Source organism: Oreochromis aureus, linkage group 10 (assembly GCF_013358895.1).
Source record: "Oreochromis aureus strain Israel breed Guangdong linkage group 10, ZZ_aureus, whole genome shotgun sequence".
Classification (NCBI taxonomy): Eukaryota; Metazoa; Chordata; class Actinopteri; order Cichliformes; family Cichlidae; genus Oreochromis; species Oreochromis aureus.
In genome coordinates this window covers 33,144,627-33,170,437 of record NC_052951.1, presented here as the reverse complement: position 1 = coordinate 33,170,437, position 25,811 = coordinate 33,144,627, and the positions used below count along the sequence as shown (strand labels likewise).

At 39.6% G+C, this 25,811-nt stretch overlaps 1 protein-coding gene across 1 annotated transcript; it reads right to left on the bottom strand.

Annotated features, from left to right (window-relative positions):
* Positions 1-2,464: 2,464 nt before the first annotated feature.
* LOC120442143 (histone H4-like) lies at positions 2,465-23,345 on the bottom strand (the record flags this gene model as incomplete). The annotated part of the gene is made up of 2 exons (XM_039617931.1): positions 2,465-2,748; positions 23,308-23,345. Coding segments are annotated over 2 exons (258 nt in total), but the record flags the coding sequence as incomplete, so codon positions are not given.
* Between the last annotated feature and the right edge of the window lie 2,466 nt (positions 23,346-25,811).

The following is a 25,811-nucleotide window of genomic DNA, read 5'->3' as shown; positions in this document are numbered from 1 at the left end:
CTAGCTAGCGACGAAGCATCTTCTTCCACTTCACTCCGTTCTCTTTCATCCTTTTCTTAGATTTTCTGGGCATTTTGTTCCAAACATAAAAACCCCACAGATATAAATCCAAGCTTTTTAAGTTTCGAGTTAGATAAATTGGGGTAAAAGGTAATAAGGTCGGGAGCAGCTATCCTACACAGCCATCACTCGACCCGCCAGACCGGAAGTCCGATTCAGATAATTATTTAATAACAGCCAGACATTTCAAATGAGAATAATAAAGAAAAGTATTTCCTTGTCCCCCCCCTTTCCCTGTTAATGCCCTACCTGGCCCCCCTGGCAACACTTTGCTAGACCCGCCCCTGCACAGTTACCAGCTGTCAGCTACGTAGAAAAGGATCCTGGTGTTATTGGTCTCTCAGAAACAGCTCATAACTTCAACTCATTCATGTCACCTAAAAGGTAAACCTGTTTCTCCATCACCTGTTCAGCTCTGATGATTCAGTAAGGACATCTCCTGGTTTCATCTGCATGTTTCCCTCTCACCAGATAACCAAACCGATATCATGACCAGCAGCTTTACAGCTGTGGCTCCAGCAAACATCAGCTGATACTAGAAATTAATATTAAATCAATTCTAACAACAGCTGATCAAGCTTAAACGTGCTGCTGTTGTTTAGCGCGACCTCCGCTGGTTTCCTCTTTCTGGTGCAAAGTGGACGATAAACAAACAAGAGAGAAAAGCCGATCAGCTGATCATTGATCAGTTTCATGATTGAAGTAGAAACGGGAGAGGGAGGGGGAGAGAATGAGAGAAGAAGAGGCAGCTGACAGCGTAAAGACGCAGAAAAACTCCAGCTTTGATTCTTTTTTCCATTCTAGCTGAAGTCCGGGACAAACTGCGTTCCTTCTCAGCTCAATACGAAACGCGTAATATTTTCTCTGAATGCGGGGCGATTCCGTTTTTTATGGGACAGTTGGCAACTACTAACTAAACTTATGAATGAAATAAAGTTCACTATCAGTAACATCATAGCACCCGCCCAGCTGTATAGAAACTCTGTCATGCTAGCTAGCACGCAGTACGAGTTATTGTAACTGACTGTAAAAAGTCAGCACAACGAAAATAAACTCCACCTAAACTTGGTTTATATCTGACCCAGATAGACTGCAGGTCATTAACTTCTTACCTGAAGTTCAGTTCACCGGACACTCGGACCGGCGGCTGCCTTGGGTCTCTCCTCCTCCTGCCTCCCACCTGGCCTCTGTGGAAGCTCCGCCACAGACACCACCAAATAACTGAGTTATTTTTACACCAATCCACCACCTTTCATTGTTTATACCGTTGCAAAAAAATAAAAATTAAAAAATCATCGGCCCACCTGGCAAATGCCTGATGGCCAGTCCAGCTATGGTCGTGCCATCAGTTAACCCTTCGGGTGCCAGCTATGGCACGCGTGCCCAGGGATGCCGACCCCTGATTTAGACAGACACTGAGCCACAGCTCCATGCTAGATGCAAACACACTTTGTGTGCGGTGTATTGTATGCAATTCTGATCTGTAAATGTGGTCTTTCTCAAAGAAGCTTTATTTTTACCTGGAAGGATGTCAAACATAGACAACCTGGCAAAACTTTGTGATGTGTGTCGTTTTACATCACAGAATTTACAGTTGCCTTTGGTACTTTGTTTGCAGTTTAAACAGACATGTTGCATTTCAAGTGCAAGTGCATAAAATCAAGGTACTAAAAGCATATCTTTGACAGATAATGTTCATTGTATGAAGGTCATGTCAGGACTGTAAGACTGTTCTGGTCATGATATTCTTATTTGTCCATCATCAAGCCCATGAGCTTTTACATTTTAGGTTTGTTTTTTTTTCCTTTTAATCCCACACTCTGAAATTCAGTATTGAATGAACAAGACCATTTCAGGTAGTTAGATCACACATTAAAAATTGTTACATTGATATGATTGGTGAAAATGGTATTTCAGTCACAGATCAGGAAGAAGTTTCAAAAGCTTTACAGGGCTCCATCCAGTCATGTCTATAATTACAAATTAATATAAATAAACCTTTAAATAAATTGAACACAGTTTTGAACCATCTACTAGATCAAAGGTGGGTTGGTTATTTAAGAACTACTAAATAAGCACTTCTGCTTTAAGCGGATTTCAGGTAGGAAAAAATTTACAAATAAACTGAGAAATCAGTGAAATCTAATGATTTTCTTTTATTTAGTCTATGAATGTTCACACTCCTGCTAGAGGTGAGTATTGATAAACACTAGTATTGATTAGGTCTGTAACCCTCTGAAGTTCAGTATATGGCTCTGTGAATCATTTTAAGTTTGAAAAAATATGCATGCATTACAAATAGCTCAAACTGTTAAAGGCCATGAAAATATGTTCAGAATTAAAGTTGGTATTGGTTTGTCATAATTAGAAGATTAACAGGACAGAAAACATCAGAGGACAAAGCTCTTACAGTGAGGTGTGTGGCTCTTAAAAGAGCCGTTTAGTTACTTCAGTTAGTATGAATGCGTTTAACCGCCGAAGCCGTACAGAGTGCGGCCCTGTCTCTTCAGAGCGTACACCACGTCCATGGCGGTCACGGTCTTCCGCTTGGCGTGCTCGGTGTAGGTGACGGCGTCACAGATCACGTTCTCCAGAAACACCTTCAGCACACCGCGGGTCTCCTCGTAGATCAGACCAGAGATACGCTTCACTCCGCCACGGCGAGCCAGACGGCGGTTTGGTGATTCCCTGGATGTTGTCACGGAGAACTTAGATCACACACAGGGAGGATATCACTCTAGTTTGAAATGTAACACTAGAGGTTGAAAGTACCCCCCAAAAAATAAAAAAACAAAAAAGCCAAAACAACATTCTATTCGTAATCCTGTTCAGCATGTAAAGTCAAACACATTTGCTTCTCCAGGATGAGCTCTAAGCTCTTCTTGTTCGCACTGTGTATTTATTCAGAGCTTTTCACAGCCAAGTGACCACAAGAAATAAATAAATTAATATAATGTTAAACAATATAGTGTTGGTGTCAGGACTGTAAGACTAGTCTGGTAATTATTAGGGCTGGGTATCGTCACTGATTTCTAGAATCGATTTGTTTCCGATTCACAAGGTCCCGATTCGATTCAATTCAATTAAATTCGATTTGAATCTGGGAAATTTTGACAGTCAGAAATATTATAATTCAGATCAGTACATTGACATATTTTTGTATCTATAAAAAGGAAGTTGACACACGCAAGACTTTATCAAAGGTGTGAGCCTCACAGCAGATGCCTTTGTGTCAAAGTAGCTGAAGATAAAACACAGAAAAACATGAAGGTGGTTTTCCTGGCCTGGGATTTTATAAAAATATTCTGCAGTACATCAAAAACGAAAGAAAACCATTAATCAACATATGAACGTTACCTCTGACGTTACAGCGGTTTTATTAGAGACACGGCTAAGCGTTTTGCATTTTGCATAATTTTAAAAAGTTTAAATTTGTTCAGTATTGAACAGCAGAAATTAGGTTTTCTATGTAAAACGAAAGAAAAAAAAACAGCGTCCGACAGCGCTGTAAACAACGGTAGACTTGTGCGTAACAAGCAAGCGAATAATGCAGAAAACAGATTTTTAGAAGGGAAACTGTTCTTGAAGTACAGACAGAGAGAGAGAGAGAGAGAGAGCTGTGCATCGTGGTGGAAGCAAAACAGTAAAAGTCAGAGTGATTTCATGACGATGTTTATGTGAAGCATAGTTTGGATCTTCTTTTGCTGCTGGGTCAGTCAGTATTGTTTGGAGAGAGATAAAACTAACAGCTTTAGAATCAGCGCAAAAAGGGCGTGAACACAAAGCACGGACCCGCCGAAACATCAGAATCAGCAAGCTGTCGGTTTTCAGCCCCGACCGTGTCCGTGCAGTTGTTGTGCCAAAAAGTGATTGTCTGGCAGAAAGTGATTGCCGTCTGCGGGAGCGCATGCAGCCGCTTAAAGCTGCAGCACCCGTCGGGTGAGAAAGCCGACATCTCACTGATTCTGATCCGCGGTCCGCGCTGTGTGTTTACGTCCTTGTGCAGAATCCGTGTACCTGCTCTCATTTACTGTCTTAGCTGTTTGGTGGTTGTTGAAATTTTGTGAGATTTCACCTGAGATTCTGGCGTTTAGGGCAAAATAAATTTATATTAAAAAATCGATTCAGGATTTTAATGAATCGATTTCATGTTATCCAAGCCAGAATCGATTTTAATCGATGAATCAATTATTAAAACCCACCCCTAGTAATTATTAGAGATGGACCGATCCGATATTAGGTATCGGTATTGGTCTGATACTGACGTAAATTACTGGATCGGATATCGGCGAGAAATAAAAAATATAATCTGATCCATTAAATATCAAAAAAGCACCTCACAAAACTTGCGACACCGCGTAACTCGGCTCATAACCATAGCAGTCGGAGCAGTGTGCCTCACGTGATTGAGCGGCTGTGTGTATTTGTAGCCTTGCTAGCAATCCAGCATTTCATCTCCGAGGAAGTTATCCCAGAGAGAAGTAAAGCAAGTGTGTAAGTTCATCTCTGAATGTTTGTAAAGCGTACCTGCGTTAAGCTTAACCACCGATATGTGGAGCGTCTGCCTCTTCTCTCTCCCTCACCTTCCTGCAGCTACTTCATGAAACTCCTTAATGATCAGCTGATCGGCTTTTCTGTCGCAAGTCCGTCTCTCTTCTTTGTTTTTGGCCCACTTTGCACCACAAGGAGGAAAACAGCAGCTGAACAACAGCAGCACGTTTAACCTTGATAAGCTGTTGTTAGAATGTATTTAATATTACTTTCTACACCAGGATCCTTTTCTACAGCTGATGGCTGGTAACTGTGCAGGGGCGGATCTAGCAAAGTGTAGCCAGGGGGGCCGATAGGGCATTAACAGGGAAAAGGGGGCACAAAGACATACTTTTCTTTCTTATTCTCATTTAAAATGTCGAGCTTTTAATAAATAATTATCTGAATCTTACACCCAAAGTTTTAATCTGATGTAAAATGTATAGAAGTCCATTACTGTATATAGTAACTGTTAAGTCTAATATACCCTAGTAAGCTGTAGTACTTTTTCCTTTGGGAAGTTACCATCTGTGCAGTCTGCAATTCTGTAGAAGAAAGATGTTGAATCTATTTAATTATTCTTGAAAAATAATTTATTTCTGTGCATTTTTTTTTCACACTGCATCAAATTAAAGTTGATTATGTCGATTAAGCATCATGAGGTGGAGGGTGGGCGGTGGTTCCCTTTTTTTTTTTTTTGCTGGGGGTTTGCAACCCTATTAGTTAGGTTGCTTAATATTTCTGCTAAGTACTCTTTAAAATACCAGAATAGGGAGGATGGAGTAGGTTTAAGTTTATTAGATTGATCAGTGTTGCTGAACTGTGAAATATTTTGGGTGCAGTGTATTTTTTTACATACAGGTTTAACAGAATAGCTTTAGTGTTGTTGTTTATTTAAACTTGAGTATGAACTTATACAAAATGCAGCAAGATATTAAAAAAACAGTTTTATTGGTTAAAAAACACACTATATCGGATTAATATCGGTATCGGCAGATATCCAAATTTATGATATCGGTATCGGTATCGGACATAAAAAAGTGGTATCGTGCCATCTCTAGTAATTATGTTGTTATTTGTCCACCAAGTCCATGATTTTCTTTTACAGTGTTTTAAAAATAAAACCTTTTCAAAGAAGCCAGCAGAGGGCAGTAGAGTACAGCTCTAACTCTCATTGATAAAGTGAATTTGGTCTCTTGCTGTGCAGATGTGTGGATGTTTACTGCTCAGCATGGAAAGCTGGCTTTCCAGTGTCCATGTTCATCCTGAGAGCTCCACTTTGGCTCAGAAATCTCTTTTTTTAATCTTCATAATTCAGCATTATCAATAAATATCTTCAGACAATGAGGTAGTGGAGCATACGGCTACAAACTTGTGGCAAACTGAGCAGTTTGCTTGGTTAATATGGAGGACCACAAGAGTCACGCAAATCAAAATAAAGAATTCTGTGCTTAAATAATGAATTGTAGAATAAATTCTGCAATTGTAAATTCATTCTTGAATTCCAATTTAATAAACTGATTTTTAAAATGCTTTTAAAAATTTCATTTCAAAAACCTAACATCAGTGCACTTAGCCCCGTTATTTTAAGACCATCTTAGCTTATGAAAATGTTATGTCGCAGCTGTACTAGCTAGCTACGTGTTTTGTAAGCTGCTGTGCTCTTCACAAATAAAGCTGGAAGCAGCTCAGACTATTAGAACCAGCACTGAGGCCTGTTACATTTATACAGTGTTAGGGCAATGGCTGCAACCTACAGCCTTTAAACTATGCTGAGTACAGCATAGGGTATGCATTTCAGATATCAGTCTGTCTTTTCCAGCAGGATTTCATGGATCAGACTCAGTATAGGAATTGTAGAAATTCAGTCCAGCTGCAGAGTGGACACTGTGCTAACTTGGTGTGCTGCTCCCAGTAATGCTTCAGAAGTAAGCTCCTATGATTGCTGGTACATATTCACCAAACAGGAATCTTCAGCTGGCACTTGAATTGCTGCAATTATAAGATTTCTTAGTGTGTCTTGACGACATGAAGGGTAACAGAGCAAGTTGTCCTCTGAGATCAAAGCAGTGAACACTAACCCTCTCCCCTCAGCGATCAGAGACAGCTGTGGTTCTAGCAAGAGGGTAGTCAACCAAGTGTCAAGTTACACATGAAGAGTAGAAGTTCATCTTTGAGTATACAAATGAACAAATTTGTCAATTCAATTCAATTCAATTCAATTTTATTTATATAGCGCCAAATCACAACAAAAGTCGCCTCAAGGCGCTTTATATTGTACAGTAGATAGCACAATAATAAATACAGAGAAAAACCAACAATCATATGACCCCTATGAGCAAGCACTTTGGCGACAGTGGGAAGGAAAAACTCCCTTTAACAGGAAGAAACCTCCGGCAGAACCAGGCTCAGGGAGGGGCGGGGCCATCTGCTGCGACCGCTTGGGGTGAAAGAAGGAAAACAGGATGAAAGACATGCTGTGGAAGAGAGACAGAGATTAATAACAGATATGATTCGATGCAGAGAGGTCTATTAACACATAGTGAGTGAGAAAGGTGACTGGAAGGAAAAACTCAATGCATCATGGGAATCCCCGCAGCCCTACGTCTATTGCAGCATAACTAAGGGAGGATTCAGGGTCACCTGGTCCAGCCCTAACTATATGCTTTAGCAAAAGGAAAGTTTTAAGCCTAATCTTGAAAGTAGAGATAGTGTCTGTCTCCTGAATCCAAACTGGAAGCTGGTTCCACAGAAGAGGGGCCTGAAAACTGAAGGCTCTGCCTCCCATTCTACTTTTAAATACTCTAGGAACAACAAGTAGGCCTGCAGTGCAAGAGCGAAGTGCTCTAATAGGGTGATATGGTACTACAAGGTCATTAAGATAAGATGGGGCCTGATTATTTAAGACCTTGTATGTGAGGAGCAGGATTTTGAATTCAATTCTGGATTTAACAGGAAGCCAATGAAGGAAGCCAAAACAGGAGAAATCTGCTCTCTCTTTCTAGTCCCTGTCAGGACCCTTGCTGCAGCATTTTGGATCAGCTGAAGGCTTCTCAGGGAGTTTTAGGACATCCTGATAATAATGAATTACAGTAGTCCAGCCTGGAAGTAATAAATGCATGAACTAGTTTTTCAGCGTCACTCTGAGACAGGATATTTCTAATTTTAGAGATGTTGCGCAAATGGAAGAAAGCAGTCTTACATATTTGTTTAATATGTGCGTTGAAGGACATGTCCTGGTCAAAAATGACTCCAAGGTTCCTCACAGTGTTACTGGAGGCCGAGGTAATGCCATCCAGAGTAAGAATCTGCTTAGATACCATATTTCTAAGATTTTCAGGGCCGAGTACAATAACCTCAGTTTGATCTGAATTAAGAAGCAGAAAGTTAGCGGCCATCCAGGTCTTTATGTCTTTAAGACATTCAAGTGTGTGATCATGTATAAGTTGTATAGTTTTAATGTTTTATTTGGGAACAGAATGGTGTGTATGTGTAAGTTTGGTGATGGAGTTTTTATTATGAAGGAATGATGAATTTTTATGAATTATTATGTCTATTTTTCTATGTTTAAGGACAACAGATGGAAATTAGCCCTTGGCTATAATCTGGTATGTTTACATTAATGTAATTTTTTTTTACATTTATGTTCATTAACATGCACTGTCCTAAATAAAATAAAATAAAATAAAATAAAATAAAATAAAATAAAATAAAATAAGACATTCCTGCAGTTTAACTAATTGGTGTGTGTTATCTGGCTTCATGGATAGATAAAGCTGGGTGTCATCTGCATAGCAGTGAAAATGTATGCTATACATTCTGACGATATTGCCTAAAGGAAACAATATCATCTGCAGTATCATTTACATCCACAAATTGGAGTCTATTAGATAGATATGATACAAACCACTGCAGTGCAGTACCTGTAATACCTACAGCATGTTCTAATCGCTCTAATAGGATATTATGATCAACAGTATCGAACGCAGCACTGAGGTCTAGCAGGACAAGCACAGAGATGAGTCCACTGTCAGAGGCCATAAGAAGATCATTTGTAACCTTCACTAAAGCTGTTTCTGTGCTGTGATGAGCTCTGAAACCTGACTGAAACTCTTCAAATAAGCCATTCCTCTGCAGATGATCTGTTAGCTGTTTGACAACTACTCTTTCAAGGATGTTTGATATGAAAGGAAGGTTGGAGATTGGCCTATAATTAGCTAAGACAGCTGGGTCTACAGATGCTTTTTGAGTAAAGGTTTAACTACAGGTAAAATTATTAACAAGATAATCGACCTCTGTTGGAGTAGCGTTCAGATAGCTGCTCTGCTCTATGTTGGTACAGGGCATTGAAGATGATAACAGTGGGTGGATTATATTCTTAAACTTAGTTACAGCACTTTCAGAAAGACATCTACTGTTATTAAGTCTACTCTCCACTGCTGTGTAATCAATTATTGTAAATGTAAATGTTATCAGGAAATGATCAGACAGCAGAGGGTTTTCAGGAAACACTGTTAAATGTTCAGTTTCTATGCCATATGTTAAAACAAGATCTAGAGTGTGATTAAAGTGGTGGGTGGGTTCTTTTATATATTAAGAGAAGGTAATTGATGCTTTGTTAAAGCTGTCATTTTTAGTGTCTACATGGATGTTAAAAACACCCACATTGATTATTTTATCTGAGCTGAGCATTAAATCGGTTAAAAAACTGTGTGTAAGGCCCAGGTTGGTGCCTTGGAAGACAATTGACTATGGTTGCTGGTGTCTCTAGTTTAACGTCTCAGAACAGCATCGCCAATTACCAAATGTCAGAGTTTAGGGGCTTCTGTTTAAGATTATGCTTCCTCCTCACCGTTACCCACCTATCCTGTTTTCCTGGATGTTCGGGACAGTCTTCCAGGGGAGAGCTGACTGGGCCTACACTATCTTCGGCTGCACTGGCTACAGGGGCATGAACATCTATGGGTTTTTCAAGGATATGAACACAAGTCTTCAATTCAGTGGTCCTGGCCTCCAGAGGTGCAGATAGTATACATTTATTAAAAGTATGATTATTACTAAAGGAGGCCGAGGAGTAACTAAACATCTGACACAATGAGTAGGAAAGTGGAGGAAGGATACTCGAAGAGGCCATGCTGCTAAGAGCTAATCCCTAGAGACCCAGTGAGTGAATCCGTGACTATAATTAGCGAGTGATTCAACAGAGGGTGTCCTTTGGATGAAGCACGTGAAGATTAAACTATCAAATAAGAAGTTATATATATGTTTTACATTAAATTGGCTACTCAGATAAGCTATACAAAAACACCACTGTGTGTTGGAACAGTAACAAGAAGTGATACTCTACTGCAGAGAGGGCGAACACCAACCCTTTGCTGGCTGTGAAAGCCTGAAGTCTTGAACTCGTGGACATCACCGAATGCTGGGTTTCCTCCTTTTTAATGCTCTGCCAGGCCTTTATTGCAGCGTCTTTCAATTGCTATTTGCTTGTGGCCCTTTCTGTCTGATGTTTAGTGTTCAACAAGTGAAATGCATGCTCAATTGGGTTAAGATCAGGTGACTAACTTGGCCATTCAAGAATATTCCACTTCTTTTCTTTATTAAAATCCTGGGTTGATTTAGCTGTATATTTTGGGTCCTTGTCCATCTGTATTATGAAACACCATCAATTTGACTGGATTTAGCTGGATGTGAGCAGGAAGTGTATCTCTTAAACACTAGTGTCCCAGTGCCACTGGCAGCCATGGAGGCCCAAGGCATCACACTGCCACCACTATGTTCATAGGATATTCATCTACGTCAGCGTCTTAATATTTTATTTGTTCCTCATTAATTTTTTAAATTAATTACATTATAAACTTGTTTAGTGCATGTTTGTGTCCAGTTAATAGTTAGATCATTCCACCGCTCAGTAATGTCACCAAAAAGAAGTTTATAATAGGGTATTTTCGATCTAGCCCTACCTTTTAATCTATCCCATTGTGTTTCATTTCCCTTAATCCAAGGTGTTCCTCTATTAAGGGCACTAAAAACATTTTTGATAAAAGGAATTCTCAAAGCAATGTTAAGGTCGGGCACACCCAATCCACCACACTCTTTACTTTTATACATCAAGATTCTTTTTGTTACCTCTCTATTTGTTTCCCATATTATTTTTTGGCAGATTTTGTTTAAAAGCATGATTGTTTTTTATCAGGGGGAGAAAAAACCATAGTGAGAAAAAGTAGTCTGGATACTATATGGGTTTTGACTATATTAACTCGCGCTTTATAATTGGCGTTTTTATTGTCCCATTTCTCCACTGATTTAATTAAGCCCCTGATGCCAATTCATATTCATTCATATCTAATTCTACTTCCTAATAATAACTTTAACATCATCAGCATAGGCCATGGCTGTTACTTTCTAAGATTCACTTAAACAGTATCCCTTAATATTAGGATCCTTATTGATTAGTTTTAGGAGTGGATTGATGGCTAAAACATACAGACCAGCACTCAAAGGGCATCCCTGTTTCACTCCACACGAGGCATGGTGCTGTTCAGTCAGACTTCCATTTACCTTAATTTATATAATGGATTTTTTGTACAACAATTTAGCCATTGTAATAAAACTTTCAGACATCCCATATGCCTTCATAGCTGCCCATATATATGAGTGTGAAAGATAATCAAATGGCTTCTTTTGATCTAAACCTTGAATAAAAAGGTCAGAGTCTCTTCTGGAGTATATTACCTCTCTCAGGGTTCACAGATTATCCCACAGTTGGCGTCCCTTTATGGCAAATGTCTGTTCCTTCACAATAATTTTATCTAATACCTCTTCCAGCTTATTCATTATTATTTTAGCTAATATTTTATAATCAGCGTTCATTGTTGTTAATTTTCTGTCATTATTTATGTTACTTTTATCACCTTTTTTTATATAACAAATGTCATGTCGGGGTGCGCCGGTGTGAAGAATGAGGTAGACCCAGATGCAGACACGGTGGAGACAAAACGTAGTTTCAAAAATAAAGCGAGCCTTTATTGTGGCTGATTGCAGAAGAAAAACATGAAACTAGGGAAACCAAAGAGACTATGAACACTGTGTTAACAGAAGGCTGTGACACTCAGTGAAAGAACTATGACAAAACTATGAACACTGAGTAAACTAGGAAACACAGTGAAACAAGGAGGTAAACCTATGAAAACTGTGGTGAGGTTAACAGACGATCTGACAGAGTGGAAACACACAGACTAAATACACATAAGGAATGATCAAGGGAGGTAGAATCACATGGGGAAAACAGCTGACAACAATTAACATAATGACAGGAAACGTGAAACTAAATACAATAAACACAAAACAAAGCTCTTTCAAAATAAAACAGGAAACATAAGGAGACAGACATGACTTGAACTTGACAAACAAAGAAAACTTGGACATGAAACATGGCAGAATGTAACTAAACTGAAATGAAACTAGACTGAAAGGAATAACAAAAACACCAAGAAACTCAGAATACTGGGTCACATGACCTAGGACCATGACAAATAAACACATAAGGCCACAATAGAAAGAGTCACATAATTCTCTTTTAAAGTCCTAAATTTAATACTGCGGTTAAAAGTTTATTTACCTCCTCTATACCTAACTTCTAAAACTCAGCTGGAAGACCACCGAGACCTGGGGATTTGTTATTTTTCAATTGTTCTATGGCAGCCACGATCTCTTCTTTTCTTATTACTCCTAGGAGTGGATCAAAAACTGAAGGCTCAAAAGATTCAGTAACATTTAACAACGCTCTCAAAGCATTGTTCTCTGAAGATAATGCCAAAAACATAGAAGAGCATAGCTCTCTGATAACGTGTATTTTCTCGCTCTCATTCACAATTAGTTTTTCACTACCATCTCTAACAGAGGGGATAAAGTTGCTACCACATCTCCTCTGACCAGAAACAATAACAAAATCGGTGTTTCCATTTCCATCACATCCTGCCATTAAATAATAATTCATTATGTATCAATTCCATTCCTTTTTTCAGTTCCTCCATCTGATGTTCCTCTTCTTCATTTTTCATTTTCTGACATTTTAATTTTATGTATGTTTTTACTTCCTCATTATATTTCATATTCTTAGCATGATTTAGCTCCCAACATTTAAATTTCAAGAAATCCTTCAGTTGGCTTTTTAGTAAATCCCACAGTTGTATCTCAGAGCTTACCAGAACTTTTCATTGAATTATCTTTTTAATTTCGAGCTTTAATTCTTGTATTAGTGCTAAATTCCTAAAGCAAGCCGTGTTTAATTTCCAAAAACTTTTAAGATGAAGGCTATACTGCATTGTAGCCTTGACAATCATATGATCAGAATGATCAGTCATAAAAGTGTCTTAATGTATGGCACAAATTGAAGAAATATCAATTCTCTCTATTCTAGTTTTGACATTTGTGTCAAACCTTATCTTCACAACTGATCTTAAAAGGTGATGTAGCAGCTCTATCACTCTCTTCTGTTACAATGTTAAAATCACCACATAATATTAGATTAAAACCTTCCAAGAGCTGCTTCATTTTTTTAACAACCACATTTTTTTGTCCTTTTAGGTGCAGTATATACATTAATGACCATGCATGCATTTTCTGACCATGATAAAAACAGTCAACTAAAAGGAGTCTTCCAGGAATAATGTCTCTTTGTTCGATTATGTTCACATTTGAGTTTTTAAAGATTATCCCAACTCCATCGGCACTATCCTCCCCAATTGAAATTATAGAGTGCCCCGGACACCATATTCGATTTAGGGCAGATATATCATTGTCACTTTTCAGTCTCATCTCTTGTAAACAGAAAATGTCATAGTCCATCTTTAATAGATAGTCAACTTTCTTTTTCCTATATCTTTTGTTAAAAACCCCAATTCTTTGATCTTCGGGCTGAAGGAAGAACAATACTCGGTGTTTAATGCTCAATCAACAATCTCTTTAATCAATACAATTCTATTTATTCCATACAAAACTTTGAGCAATACAAACGTCTGGACGGGAGATGTGCATGAAAGGGTGGTCAGCAGATCTGGAAGTGTCTGGCAGTTACACAAACTCTTTATAGCCTCGGCCCCCTCCAAAGTCATAAAAAACTTAAACATCGACGTTCTTTCTGTCTCTCAGTGAGCCTCAGTTACGACCTTGGCTTCCTGTTTTTCTCCATCTGTGTGAGATGAGGGAGAATCTCCTGTGCAGTATGTTCTGTTTGCTTTGTAACCAGAAAAGCAAGGCCATGATTCTCTACAAACAGTATTTCTTTATAAATCAGCAGTATGAAGTACCATAAAACAGTGTAATTCATTCACAATAATAAATCAGCAGTATAGTGCAGTGTTGGGTAAGTTACTTTAAATTAGTAACTTAGTTACATTACTTTTTACTTCTATAAAAAGTAACTCAGTTACTTCAAGTTACTCGTTACTTTCAAAGTAACTAGTTACTAGGGAAAGTAACTTTGGATTTACTCAGAATTCTCTTGTTAATGTGTTGCTTCCGTAACTGGATACCCAGCCAGATTGCCAGTCTTCTAGCTTGCTTACTTGCCACAAGTGCACTGTGCCACCTACCAATAGAAAGGAAAAAATAATGTGCACATTTCCACGAGAGAAATCCCACGCCTGGACCGTCGTTGACCGCCGCCATGATTCTAGCCTGCTTTTTACATCCAACACAAAAACTGCAGTCGTGGTGCTTTTGATTGTACTCAGAACTTGGAAATTCTGCCTTCTGAATAGGAAGATGTAGGTAACACCAGACTGCAGATGAGCTGCATACAGGGCTGGACTGGGACAAAACAATCGTCCCGGGCATTTTGACTAGAGACCGGCCCGCCATTATAGGAAAAATCATAAAGCCTTTGAATGAAAACAAACACTGTAGTGACAGTGATGTACACTGTTCTGATGGTATATATGTATCAAGCTATCAATTGTTTGTTGTAAGACTCAGATAATTATTTTTTTAAAAGCGAGACATTTTAAATGAGAATAATAAAGAAAAGTATTTCCTTGTCCCCCCCTCTCCCTGTTAATGCCCTACCTGCCCCCCTGGCAACACTTTGCTAGACCCGCCCCTGCACAGTTACCAGCTGTCAGCTACTTAGAAAAGGATCCTGGTGTTATTTGTCTCTCAGAAACAGCTCATAACTTCCCTTCAACTCATCCATGTCACCTAAAAGGTAAACCTGTTTCTCCATCACCTGTTCAGCTCTGATGATTCAGTAAGGACATCTCCTGGTTTCATCTGCATGTTTCCCTCTCACCACATATCCAAACCGATATCATGACCAGCAGCTTTACAGCTGTGGCTCCAGCAAACATCAGCTGATACTAGAAATTAATATTAAATAAATTCTAATAACAGCTGATCAAGCTTAAAGGTGCTGCTGTTGTTTAGCGCGACATCCGCTGGTTTCCTCTTTCTGGCGCAAAGTGAGCGATAAATAAACAAGAGAGAAAAGCCGATCAGCTGATCATTGATCAGTTTCATGATTGAAGTAGCAACAGGAGAGAATGAGAGAAGAAGAGGCAGCTGCAACGTAAACACAGAATAACTCCAGCTTTGTGTCTTTTTCATTGTAGCTGAAGTCTGGGACAAAGTGTGTTCCTTTTCACCTCAGTACGAAACGCGTAATATTTTCTCTGAATACCAGACGATTCTGTTTTTTACGGGAGGGCTGGAAACTCTAATAATTAACCGTATGAACAAAATAAAGTTCAACATCAGTAACATAGCACCTACCTAGGGTTGCCAACTTCCTGAAAAATAAATAAGGGACACCTCATGGCCAGGGCCGGGCGACCCAATTGTCTTCACCCTTCCCTGTGTGGTGAATTTTGTGTGTGAAATTATTTTTTTAACCATTTGACTTGAAGTTGATTTAAGTAGATGCATATTCTTTGTGATATGAACACATGGGAAACAAATGATCATTTAGCCATTTATTTTTAACGCAAAATGACAACATTAACACAAAGAACTCTGTCCTGCTTAACCTAAAATTATATAAATTAATAGAAAACAATAGAAAGAAAAACATTCTTGTAACAGCGCACATTTAGTGCAATTAGAAAAGTGCAAACAAAGTCTGTGGAACACCTGTAAACACAATATTTGTGCCTCAAAGGCCTTGACTGTAGCTGAAAGTTGAAATAAAAAAAACCCAACAAACTCATGAACTCAAAAGCTCAATGCCACATTATGTGGAAAGAGACTACTTTTTCCATTTGTATTTTTTTGAGCTCTTGCTGCAGTTAGGAGTTGTTTGTCTTTCAGTACTGCAGAGTAAAACTCTGAGCAAGACATATCATAATTTAGACTGACAATGAGCTCACTTCTAATTAACTCAGTAGAACATTTGTTCCGCACATCAGTCCACTTATTCTTCTCCTCAAACCCAGTGGAAGATGGGATGCTGAGTACAAAGGATACAACAGCCTGCATATTGGGGAGGTCAGCTGCCTGAAGAATTTCCATCCACTTCTCTGCTGTTCCCTCGGACTGCCATTTTTCCTTCTCCTGATGTTCTTTGGTGAGGTGCTCCAGAAGGCTGGTTGCAGTGACACACTCTTCATAAAGCTCATCCATAGAGATGTTTAACCTGCCAATAGAGATGAGAAGTTGACCTAAATCCTAAGTGGTACATAGAACAATTACAGTGGTAAATAAATGGAAAAAAATGTATTGTATATGTTTATAACGTTGTATAGCATTTAAACAATACAATGAGTATAGTTTATTTATTATGTATTTATCCATCCTTATATTAAGTATATGAACTCTTTGAATTTGTAAACTAGTGTATAAAAGATTGCATGTGTGTGGATATACACTCCAAACAAAGTTAATGATTATGGTTTTATTTATATATTTTATCTATCAATTGTATTTATTTATTTTTAACCATCAATACTATTAAAACATGGTTTATCATTTCACTGGCAAATGTTTTCTTCTTACCTGCCAGCCAGGTGAAGCCGTTCAATGATCTTCTCCATGTCATCAAGGGAAATCTTCCCAGATGCTAGAGAGAGGGGCTGCAGGTGGAAAAGCCAATTTTCTTCTGAAAAGTCAAACCACTGCCGGACATAACTGATGGCAGTGTCTAGGAAGGCTGTAAACTCCTGCCTGGCACCATCAGTATCAGATGGCAAGAGACGCTGGAGCTTTTGTCTTGTTAGGTACCCGTAGAACCCATCATCTCTTCTCTGAATAAGTCTTTTCAGGAAGCACTCCATGATGGAATAAAGGTCAATAGACATTTACATTCTTCTCCAGTTTTTTCACCACTTCTTCAAACAGACACATGACATTATTACAGAAGAGCAGGTAGACTTCCACAATGTCTGCCTCTCCCTCAACTCCAGCAGCATCTTCTGTCAACTTGGTCTCTTTCAATTTTGTGAAGACTGAGTTGTGGATGCCATAATTTACATTTGCATTGTCAGCACTGAATGCAGAAACCTGATCTAAGGATAGCCCCCTTTTTCAAGAGCTTTGTATTATTTTTACTATTCCCTCTGCAGACTCATCTGGATTTTCAACAAAATCCAATATCTTGTTGACAACTCCAGCCTCTGGTGTAAAAAACTGCAAGGCCAAGGGAAACATCCTCCGATTTCCCTTATTTGAAGCATCAGTGTGAAGAGAGAATGGGAGTGGAGTTGCACCACTTTTCAATTTTTTGATCACCTCTTCTATTGCCTTTGGAGACAGGACATCTGTGACAACTGCTTCAGCTTTCGTCCTCCCACAGGACATCTTCTTGGCAATACTGGAGTCATTCAGCGTTCGTACAGTCAGTTTGAGTGCACAGTCAGCCGAGTTATAACTTAAACCGTGCTTTACAGTGTGGTAGATATGGGTCACCTCTGCAGCAGTCACCTATAAAATAGAAATATATATATATTACAGTATATCTGTGTAGTTTGTGTAGTTTATCAACTGACTTTAAAGTATAAATTACGCATGCAACTTGTAAGAAATGGGTATGGTCATATATATGTATGTTTTCAATATAATGTGTATTCTTTATATATATTCAATTCAATAATACTTTATTAATCCCAGAGGGAAATGAGGTGTTATTGCAGCTCAGACTAATCAAGTCTTCAAAGAGTTGTTAAAGACCACAATCACTGTGGGAAGGAAGGATCTCTGCCTTGCCTTGAAACTGAAGTCTCTTCTGTGTCAACTTATTCGGGCTTTGTGGCTTCAGTTGAGGTATTATTTCAGCTTTTCTAATGCTAATCAGCTGCTGCTGTTTGTAAACCCGCTTGTTCCCATGATTACGCATCATAACTCATCATCATTATTCATCTATGTATTACTTTAATGTATTAGTCATCTATTCGTTGTAATCATCTATCCTTGCAGTTGTTTATTACACAAAACAAATTACAAGACCTGGGGCTTCCATACAGCACCTGCATGTGGATCTATAGCTTCCTCTCGGGCCGTAGACAGAGAGTCAGAGTTGGCCATCACACATCCTCAGCCCTGAGTCTCAGCACTGGCTCACCCCAGGGCTGTGTGCTCAGTCCACTGCTCTACTCTCTCTACACACACGACTGCACTCCTCGCCACCACAGCAACATCTTTGTGAAATTCGCAGACGACACCACTGTGGTGGGGCTTATTTCCAAGGGTGACGAGTCTATGTACAGAGATGAGGTGGAGCAGCTGACGTCATGGTGTAAGGCCAATAACCTCCTCCTAAACACTTCAAAAACCAAAGAACTCATAATAGACTTCAGAAGGAAAAAGGCAGAGATCCAACCACTATTCATTAATGGGGACTGCGTAGAGAGGGTGGCAAGCTTCCGCTTCCTGGGAGTCAATATAGAGGAGAACCTTTCCTGGAGTGTGAACACCTCCGAGATGCTGAAAAAGGCCCAACAGAGACTGTACTTCCTGAGAATTCTCAGGAGGAATAACATCACACAAAGACTGCTGGTGCAGCTAGCTAGTGCAGCTGGATAGTGTAGTGGTAATACTACACACCTTCAGAGCGGGAGTCACAAGTTCAATTCCCACCCGGTATCCAGTAAGGGTCCTGGCTAGACCCCTCATGCTAAAAACAAAAGCCCTGGAATGGCGCGGCTATGTCTGCGGTCTGTCCGCAGCTCGGACACAAGAGTTTCACTACATGTTGTACTCTGTATGATTGTGTATGTGACAAATAAAGGTTGTTTGTTTGTTGGTGTCCTTCTACAGAGCCACCATTGAGAGTGTTCTAACCTACTGCATTTGCATATGGTACACTAGCTGCAGAGGAAAGCACTACGAGGGATCATTAACACTGCCCAAAAGATCACTGGCTGCCCACTCACCACGCTGGAAGTTCTACACAACATCCACTGTCTCAAAAAGGCCCAAAACATCATTAAAGACACCTCACATCCTGGCCACTCCCTGTTTGAACTGTTGCCCTCAGGCAGACAGTACAGGGCAATCAGTGTAAGGACCAATAGACTCAAACACAGCTTTTATCCAACTGCAATAACACATCTGAATACTGCAAAATAATGTCCATCATGCCACTCTTGTGTTAATCCATTCGCGGTCTGAGGCATGTATGTGGGAATGTATGTGAATGTTTACTGATATGTCTTCTTAGTATTTTAAGTATTTTGTTTATTTTATTTATTATTTTGTTTATTTTATTTATTATTTTGTTTATTTTATTTATTAAAATTTTATTGTTTTATTTATTTTCTGATATTGTTAGGGATGACGCAATGATCGGGGACCTTTCTTAATTTCGTTGTACCTGTGACAATGACAATAAAGTTTCTGATTCTGATTCTGAAATTATATTATCAAACTTCTGGCCACATAGCGCTGATATTCACTGCACATGCCCATATTAATCTTAACCAGAGAGGGTTTAAAAAAAAAACAACAACAATCTTTACATACCATATCTGCTTCTGCCGTGGCCAGCTGTTTTCATTTTTCCATTCCTCCCTGTATTTTTGCAGCCTTTTTTTTCTTTCTAGGAGGGGAACAAGCACTGTTGGTCAAAGGTGTACTGTCGTCCCAGACTTGCGCCGCAGTGTCGGTGTTTGTCTCCCTGTTGGCCATGCTGGTCATCTGTTGTCTTCCGGTATCTTCTCCGCACGCGACCTTTCCTCGACCAATGAGATAAGCGGTAATCTGAATTGTTATACTCGTGCTAAGTGTGCTGTCAGCTCATTGGTCACAGAGCAGGAGAGGGGCTGGGAATTATGTTTTCCAACAAAGCATTAAATCCATTAACATTTATAGACTTTTTGTGATTTTCACTGTATTACGGGACAAAGTGCGTCCCTTATTAGCTCAATACGGGACGTGTACTTTTGTTTCTAAATACGGGACGATTCCGTATTTTAAGGGACGGTTGGCAACCCTACACCCACCCAGCTGTATAGAAACTCCATCATGCTAGCTAGTACGCAGTACGAAAAAGTCAGCATGACGAAAATAAACTCCACCTAAACTTGGTTTATATCTGACTCCGATAGACTGCAGGTCATAACTTCTTACCTGAAGTTCAGTTCTCCTGACACTCGGACCGGCGGCCGCCTCGGGTCTCTCCTCTTGCCTCCCTTTTCCTTCATCCACCTGCTGGCCTCTACCACTCCGCTAATGTTATTGAATCTGTGGAAGCCACCACACGAAGTAACGAATAACGAGCCTATCTAAATCCCAGTAACGAGTAACACGTTCCTGGTTTTGGCATAATAACTAGTTACCGTGCTCGTTACCACAATAATAATGTAGTTACTGTAACGCGTTACTTAATAACGCGTTAGTCCCTACACTGGTATAGTGTAATACAAATCAGTGTAATAATTTCACAATTTCTAAATCAGAAGTATAATTCAACCTAAAACAAGGTAATGATTCTACAACAGAGACATCAACAACCTTTGTTTCTCAAAACTAGGTGCCTGCGGATCCCTCTCTATCTCCTGCCTCCCTATCTCACGTCCTTGCTGCTCACTTCTTCGCACACTATGTTCTCCTTGCTTTGGCTTACCAACTCCTTATCTCACTAACGGCAACTTTCTGTCGCCTCTGCTTCTCACATACATCTCTGACCTATTCTCCCAATTCTGTGTGTGTGTGCTCTATGTGTGAATGTTTAGTAGCTTGACCTATGACCCACTTAAATGAATAATGAACATAATGTTTTACTATGATAAATACAACTAAATCCCTAACACTACGAAAATCTATTCTCACACTTTCTGACTGTAAACTTCTATTATTCGATGTTATTTATCTGAGGAGACTAATACTCAAAATAGATGTAAAGCAAATTACTTACGTAGGGCTGGGTCGGATGTCTTTCCATTTCTCCCTACTATAGGAGGCTACAGAGACACTTCTCTTTCTGCCTCTATTAGGGGGGGCATTAATCAGCTCATCCATAGCAGGGTGATCCTTATTGGAAAAGACTACCCACCGTAGCTCTGCTTCCACCGGAGTGTCGTCTAGTATAGTTTTCCCAGTTGGTGTTACCTCCGAAAATCCTTTGCTTTCACCCGTGCATTCATACAGGGAGTGCAGAATTATTAGGCAAGTTGTATTTTTGAGGAATAATTTTATTATTGAACAACAACCATGTTCTCAATGAACCCAAAAAACTCATTAATATCAAAGCTGAATGTTTTTGGAAGTAGTTTTTAGTTTGTTTTTAGTTTTAGCTATTTTAGGGGATATCTGTGTGTGCAGGTGACTATTACTGTGCATAATTATTAGGCAACTTAACAAAAACAAATATATACCCATTTCAATTATTTAGTTTTACCAGTGAAACCAATATAACATCTCCACATTCACAAATATACATTTCTGACATTCAAAAACAAATCAGCGACCAATATAGCCACCTTTCTTTGCAAGGACACTCAAAAGCCTGCCATCCATGGATTCTGTCAGTGTTTTGATCTGTTCACCATCAACATTGCGTGCAGCAGCAACCACAGCCTCCCAGACACTGTTCAGAGAGGTGTACTGTTTTCCCTCCTTGTAAATCTCACATTTGATGATGGACCACAGGTTCTCAATGGGGTTCAGATCAGGTGAACAAGGAGGCCATGTCATTAGTTTTTCTTCTTTTATACCCTTTCTTGCCAGCCACGCTGTGGAGTACTTGGACGCGTGTGTGATGGAGCATTGTCCTGCATGAAAATCATGTTTTTCTTGAAGGATGCAGACTTCTTCCTGTACCACTGCTTGAAGAAGGTGTCTTCCAGAAACTGGCAGTAGGACTGGGAGTTGAGCTTGACTCCATCCTCAACCCGAAAAGGCCCCACAAGCTCATCTTTGATGATACCAGCCCAAACCAGTACTCCACCTCCACCTTGCTGGCGTCTGAGTCGGACTGGAGCTCTCTGCCCTTTACCAATCCAGCCACGGGCCCATCCATCTGGCCCATCAAGACTCACTCTCATTTCATCAGTCCATAAAACCTTAGAAAAATCAGTCTTGAGATATTTCTTGGCCCAGTCTTGACGTTTCAGCTTGTGTGTCTTGTTCAGTGGTGGTCGTCTTTCAGCCTTTCTTACCTTGGCCATGTCTCTGAGTATTGCACACCTTGTGCTTTTGGGCACTCCAGTGATGTTGCAGCTCTGAAATATGGCCAAACTGGTGGCAAGTGGCATCTTGGCAGCTGCACGCTTGACTTTTCTCAGTTCATGGGCAGTTATTTTGCGCCTTGGTTTTTCCACATGCTTCTTGCGACCCTGTTGACTATTTTGAATGAAACGCTTGATTGTTCGATGATCACGCTTCAGAAGCTTTGCAATTTTAAGACTGCTGCATCCCTCTGCAAGATATCTCACTATTTTTGACTTTTCTGAGCCTGTCAAGTCCTTCTTTTGACCCATTTTGCCAAAGGAAAGGAAGTTGCCTAATAATTATGCACACCTGATATAGGGTGTTGATGTCATTAGACCACACCCCTTCTCATTACAGAGATGCACATCACCTAATATGCTTAATTGGTAGTAGGCTTTCGAGCCTATACAGCTTGGAGTAAGACAACATGCATGAAGAGGATGATGTGGGCAAAATACTCATTTGCCTAATAATTCTGCACTCCCTGTATAACAGTCAATTGAACAGGGGCTAACTAAAATCTGGGCAATAAAAAAAGCTGTACAGAATAGAATAACGAATAGAAGTATTGATAAATATATAAATCTGTTTGTGACGAAATTTACAGTGTTGACGATAACCAACCCAGATAGCAAGGAAACATTGAAACAATGTTGAGTCAATATCAGGCGACGTCATTGAATCAACGTTGAAGTGTGACGTTGACCCAACTCAACCCAACTGACCCTGCTCATCCTCTGAGTCCGTATATGTGTACAGGGGATTTGGTCTAAAGAAAAGAAATTAAAAACGGTCTTAAGTAATTGTAAATATGCTTTTGGCATATTGTTTCCTAAAGTTAGTTTGATTTCTAACAACACACACAGGAAACAGAGACGTGCAAGAAGGTACAGTATACAATGAATTTTTGAAGTGCACAAGTGTACACGGCTTTGCATTTTTAAAAAGTTTACAAACTTCCACTTTTTGGACTATATTATGTGGTGATATTGCAGTATGCAAGCACCACAGATATGTATAAAAGACAAGATCATAAATTCTTAACAATCAAAGATATGTTTGCGAATAAAAAGGTTTTACTTGTGCTTTCTTTTAAGACTGGTCTGGGTTTCTTCTTCGGACTGAAGGTCAGACGTATCACAGCGTTCACGTGGATATCTCTGAAGACTGCGTTCTGCTTCGTGAAATGTGCCTGGAAATACAAACCCAATGTACGGCCAGACATACATTACGTGTGGACAAAAGGTGCAAACGCATAGAAAAATCAGCGGTTTCAAAATACGCTGGTGCGTGTGGGGACGTACCCTTATTCATTATTCAAGGCACAAACGGAAAGTCATGTATGCGGCGTGCAGCGTACAGTCACGTGGGCATGCCGCGTGAGCATTCAAACTGAGTCTAAAGTTTTCGTGCGCGAATTGAAGCGAGTGCTCTCCAATCATCAAAAGTAACAAAGTCATTGAACACGTTTATACAGTTAACTTTATGTTTATCAATCATATATCACAGATTTAGAATTTTTGTAGTACTAAGCAACTACAGAGCGAAAGTCTGGGTCAAGCGCCGAGGCGGCGGCAAGAACAAAGGAAACCTCGAGCGTTAAAGCTAGCTTTGTAAGGAATATAACGAAGAAATTATGAAACGAAAATGTTTTCTTTGTTGATATACTTTGTTCGCAGTGCAATTTATTTGTTGCCGGATTGTAAGAAGTAATAATAATAATGCATTGGATTTATATAGCACTTTTCAAGGCATCCAAAGTGCTTTACAACACCATTATTCATTCACGCACTGGTGGAGGCAGCTACTGTTGTAGCCACAGCTGCCCTGGGGCAGACTGACAGAAGCGAGGCTGCCATATCGCGCCATCGGCCCCTCTGGCCAACACCAGTAGGCGGTAGGGTAAAGTGTCTTGCCCAAGGACACAGCGACCAGGACAGAGAGGCCGGGGATCGAACCGGCGACCTTCCGGTTACAGGTGCCCTTCCCAACCCCCTGAGCCACGGTCGCCCCGTGTAGACACAATTTCGGGCTCCCACATTTTGTGGGAGCAACGTAAATAACAGTAAAAAACTCGTTAATGTACAACATTAACGAGTTTTTACTATTATTCAAATGCAAACATGGAAATAACGAGTAGGAAAAAAATCATTCATTCTTACCTTATACTAATCGTGGTGCAGGCCAGTGCAGTGCATGAACTGATGCCTTCTCCGGTCAATTCCGCTGAGAGTAAATCGAATGTCCCGCTCTACTGTAGAAGACAATGAATACCTGGGGGGATGTACCAATGTGAGAGGGGTGCTGCGGAATAGTCCAAGTGATCGCTGCTTTAATTTCGGTCAACTATACATGAATTGCACGTAGACACGATTTTTTAAAGCTGGTGAACTAGACCAAGTCATTGATAACAAATGAACAATAAATCTACTTTCTCTGGTACTTTATACCCGATCAGTTGCAATGCAATTTAATGCTCAACTACAAATCGATGGTTTTGATGGTGACCGGGCGAATGATCGTCAACTATAAATAGATCGTTTTCTCGACGTTGTTGTTGTCACCTGGTCGACTACAAATAGATCAAATATCAATGACAAAAAAACAACGGTGAATCAACATCATTACAACGTCTCTATAGTAAGACCGTCGGTTTACCACAGTATTTCAATGTTGTTACAACATTGGCATTTCAACCCCGACCATATACGACGGTTCGGATGAAAAATCAACATAGATTCAATGTCGTCTTGCTATCTGGGAAAGGTGTCAAAAGTACACATGTTCCTTCCTACAGTTTAGATACCTCTGTTTAAAAATAATCAAATAAAAGTAGAAGCATTGACTCGACTTTTTAGTAAAGTGGAAGTAAGAAGTACAGGGTCTTTTTTTGAAGTAATCTTGCGTCCAAAGCACGTGTGCGGGGGGCTGATTTACAAATGTACGGATTACAAAGTACAGATACGCGTGCTAAAATGTGAGAAGTAGAGTTTAAAGAAGTATACAGCAGAGGCGGAGGCAGACAATCAAAACACCCGGGGCTTAGCCCTAAAGGGTAGTATGCATGTGGGATTTTTTTTTGTTTGTTTGTTTGTTTGTTTTTTTGGGGGGGGGGGGTTAAAAATGACTGAAAGATTAATTGGCTCTGTTTTGAGTTTTGTTCAAAAAAGAATGACTTCATATAGGGAAAAATATATATCACATATGCAGGACACCTTAAACTAGTTTTTTTTAATTAAGGAGCAAGGCAGAACAAAGTCAGGCTGTATCAAGACACGCGGACTAAACCCCAATTCAACCAGACCCAGAACTGATCCAGAATTAAAACAGGACTACAACAGTTCAAAATCAGAACTACTTAGGACTTAACCAAGACAGAACCAGAATCAGAACTAGATGATAGTAGCACTAAAAATCATCATAGACCTGCACTACACTCATTTTTTAATTCTACCAAAGTACACTATTTAGATTCAGAAAAGTTTATATAATTATTTAGCCTTCATAAGCCTGCATAACTTAATAAATATAGAATTTGAAAAATAACAAACCTAAAAAGAAAACACTAGGTACGAGATACATGA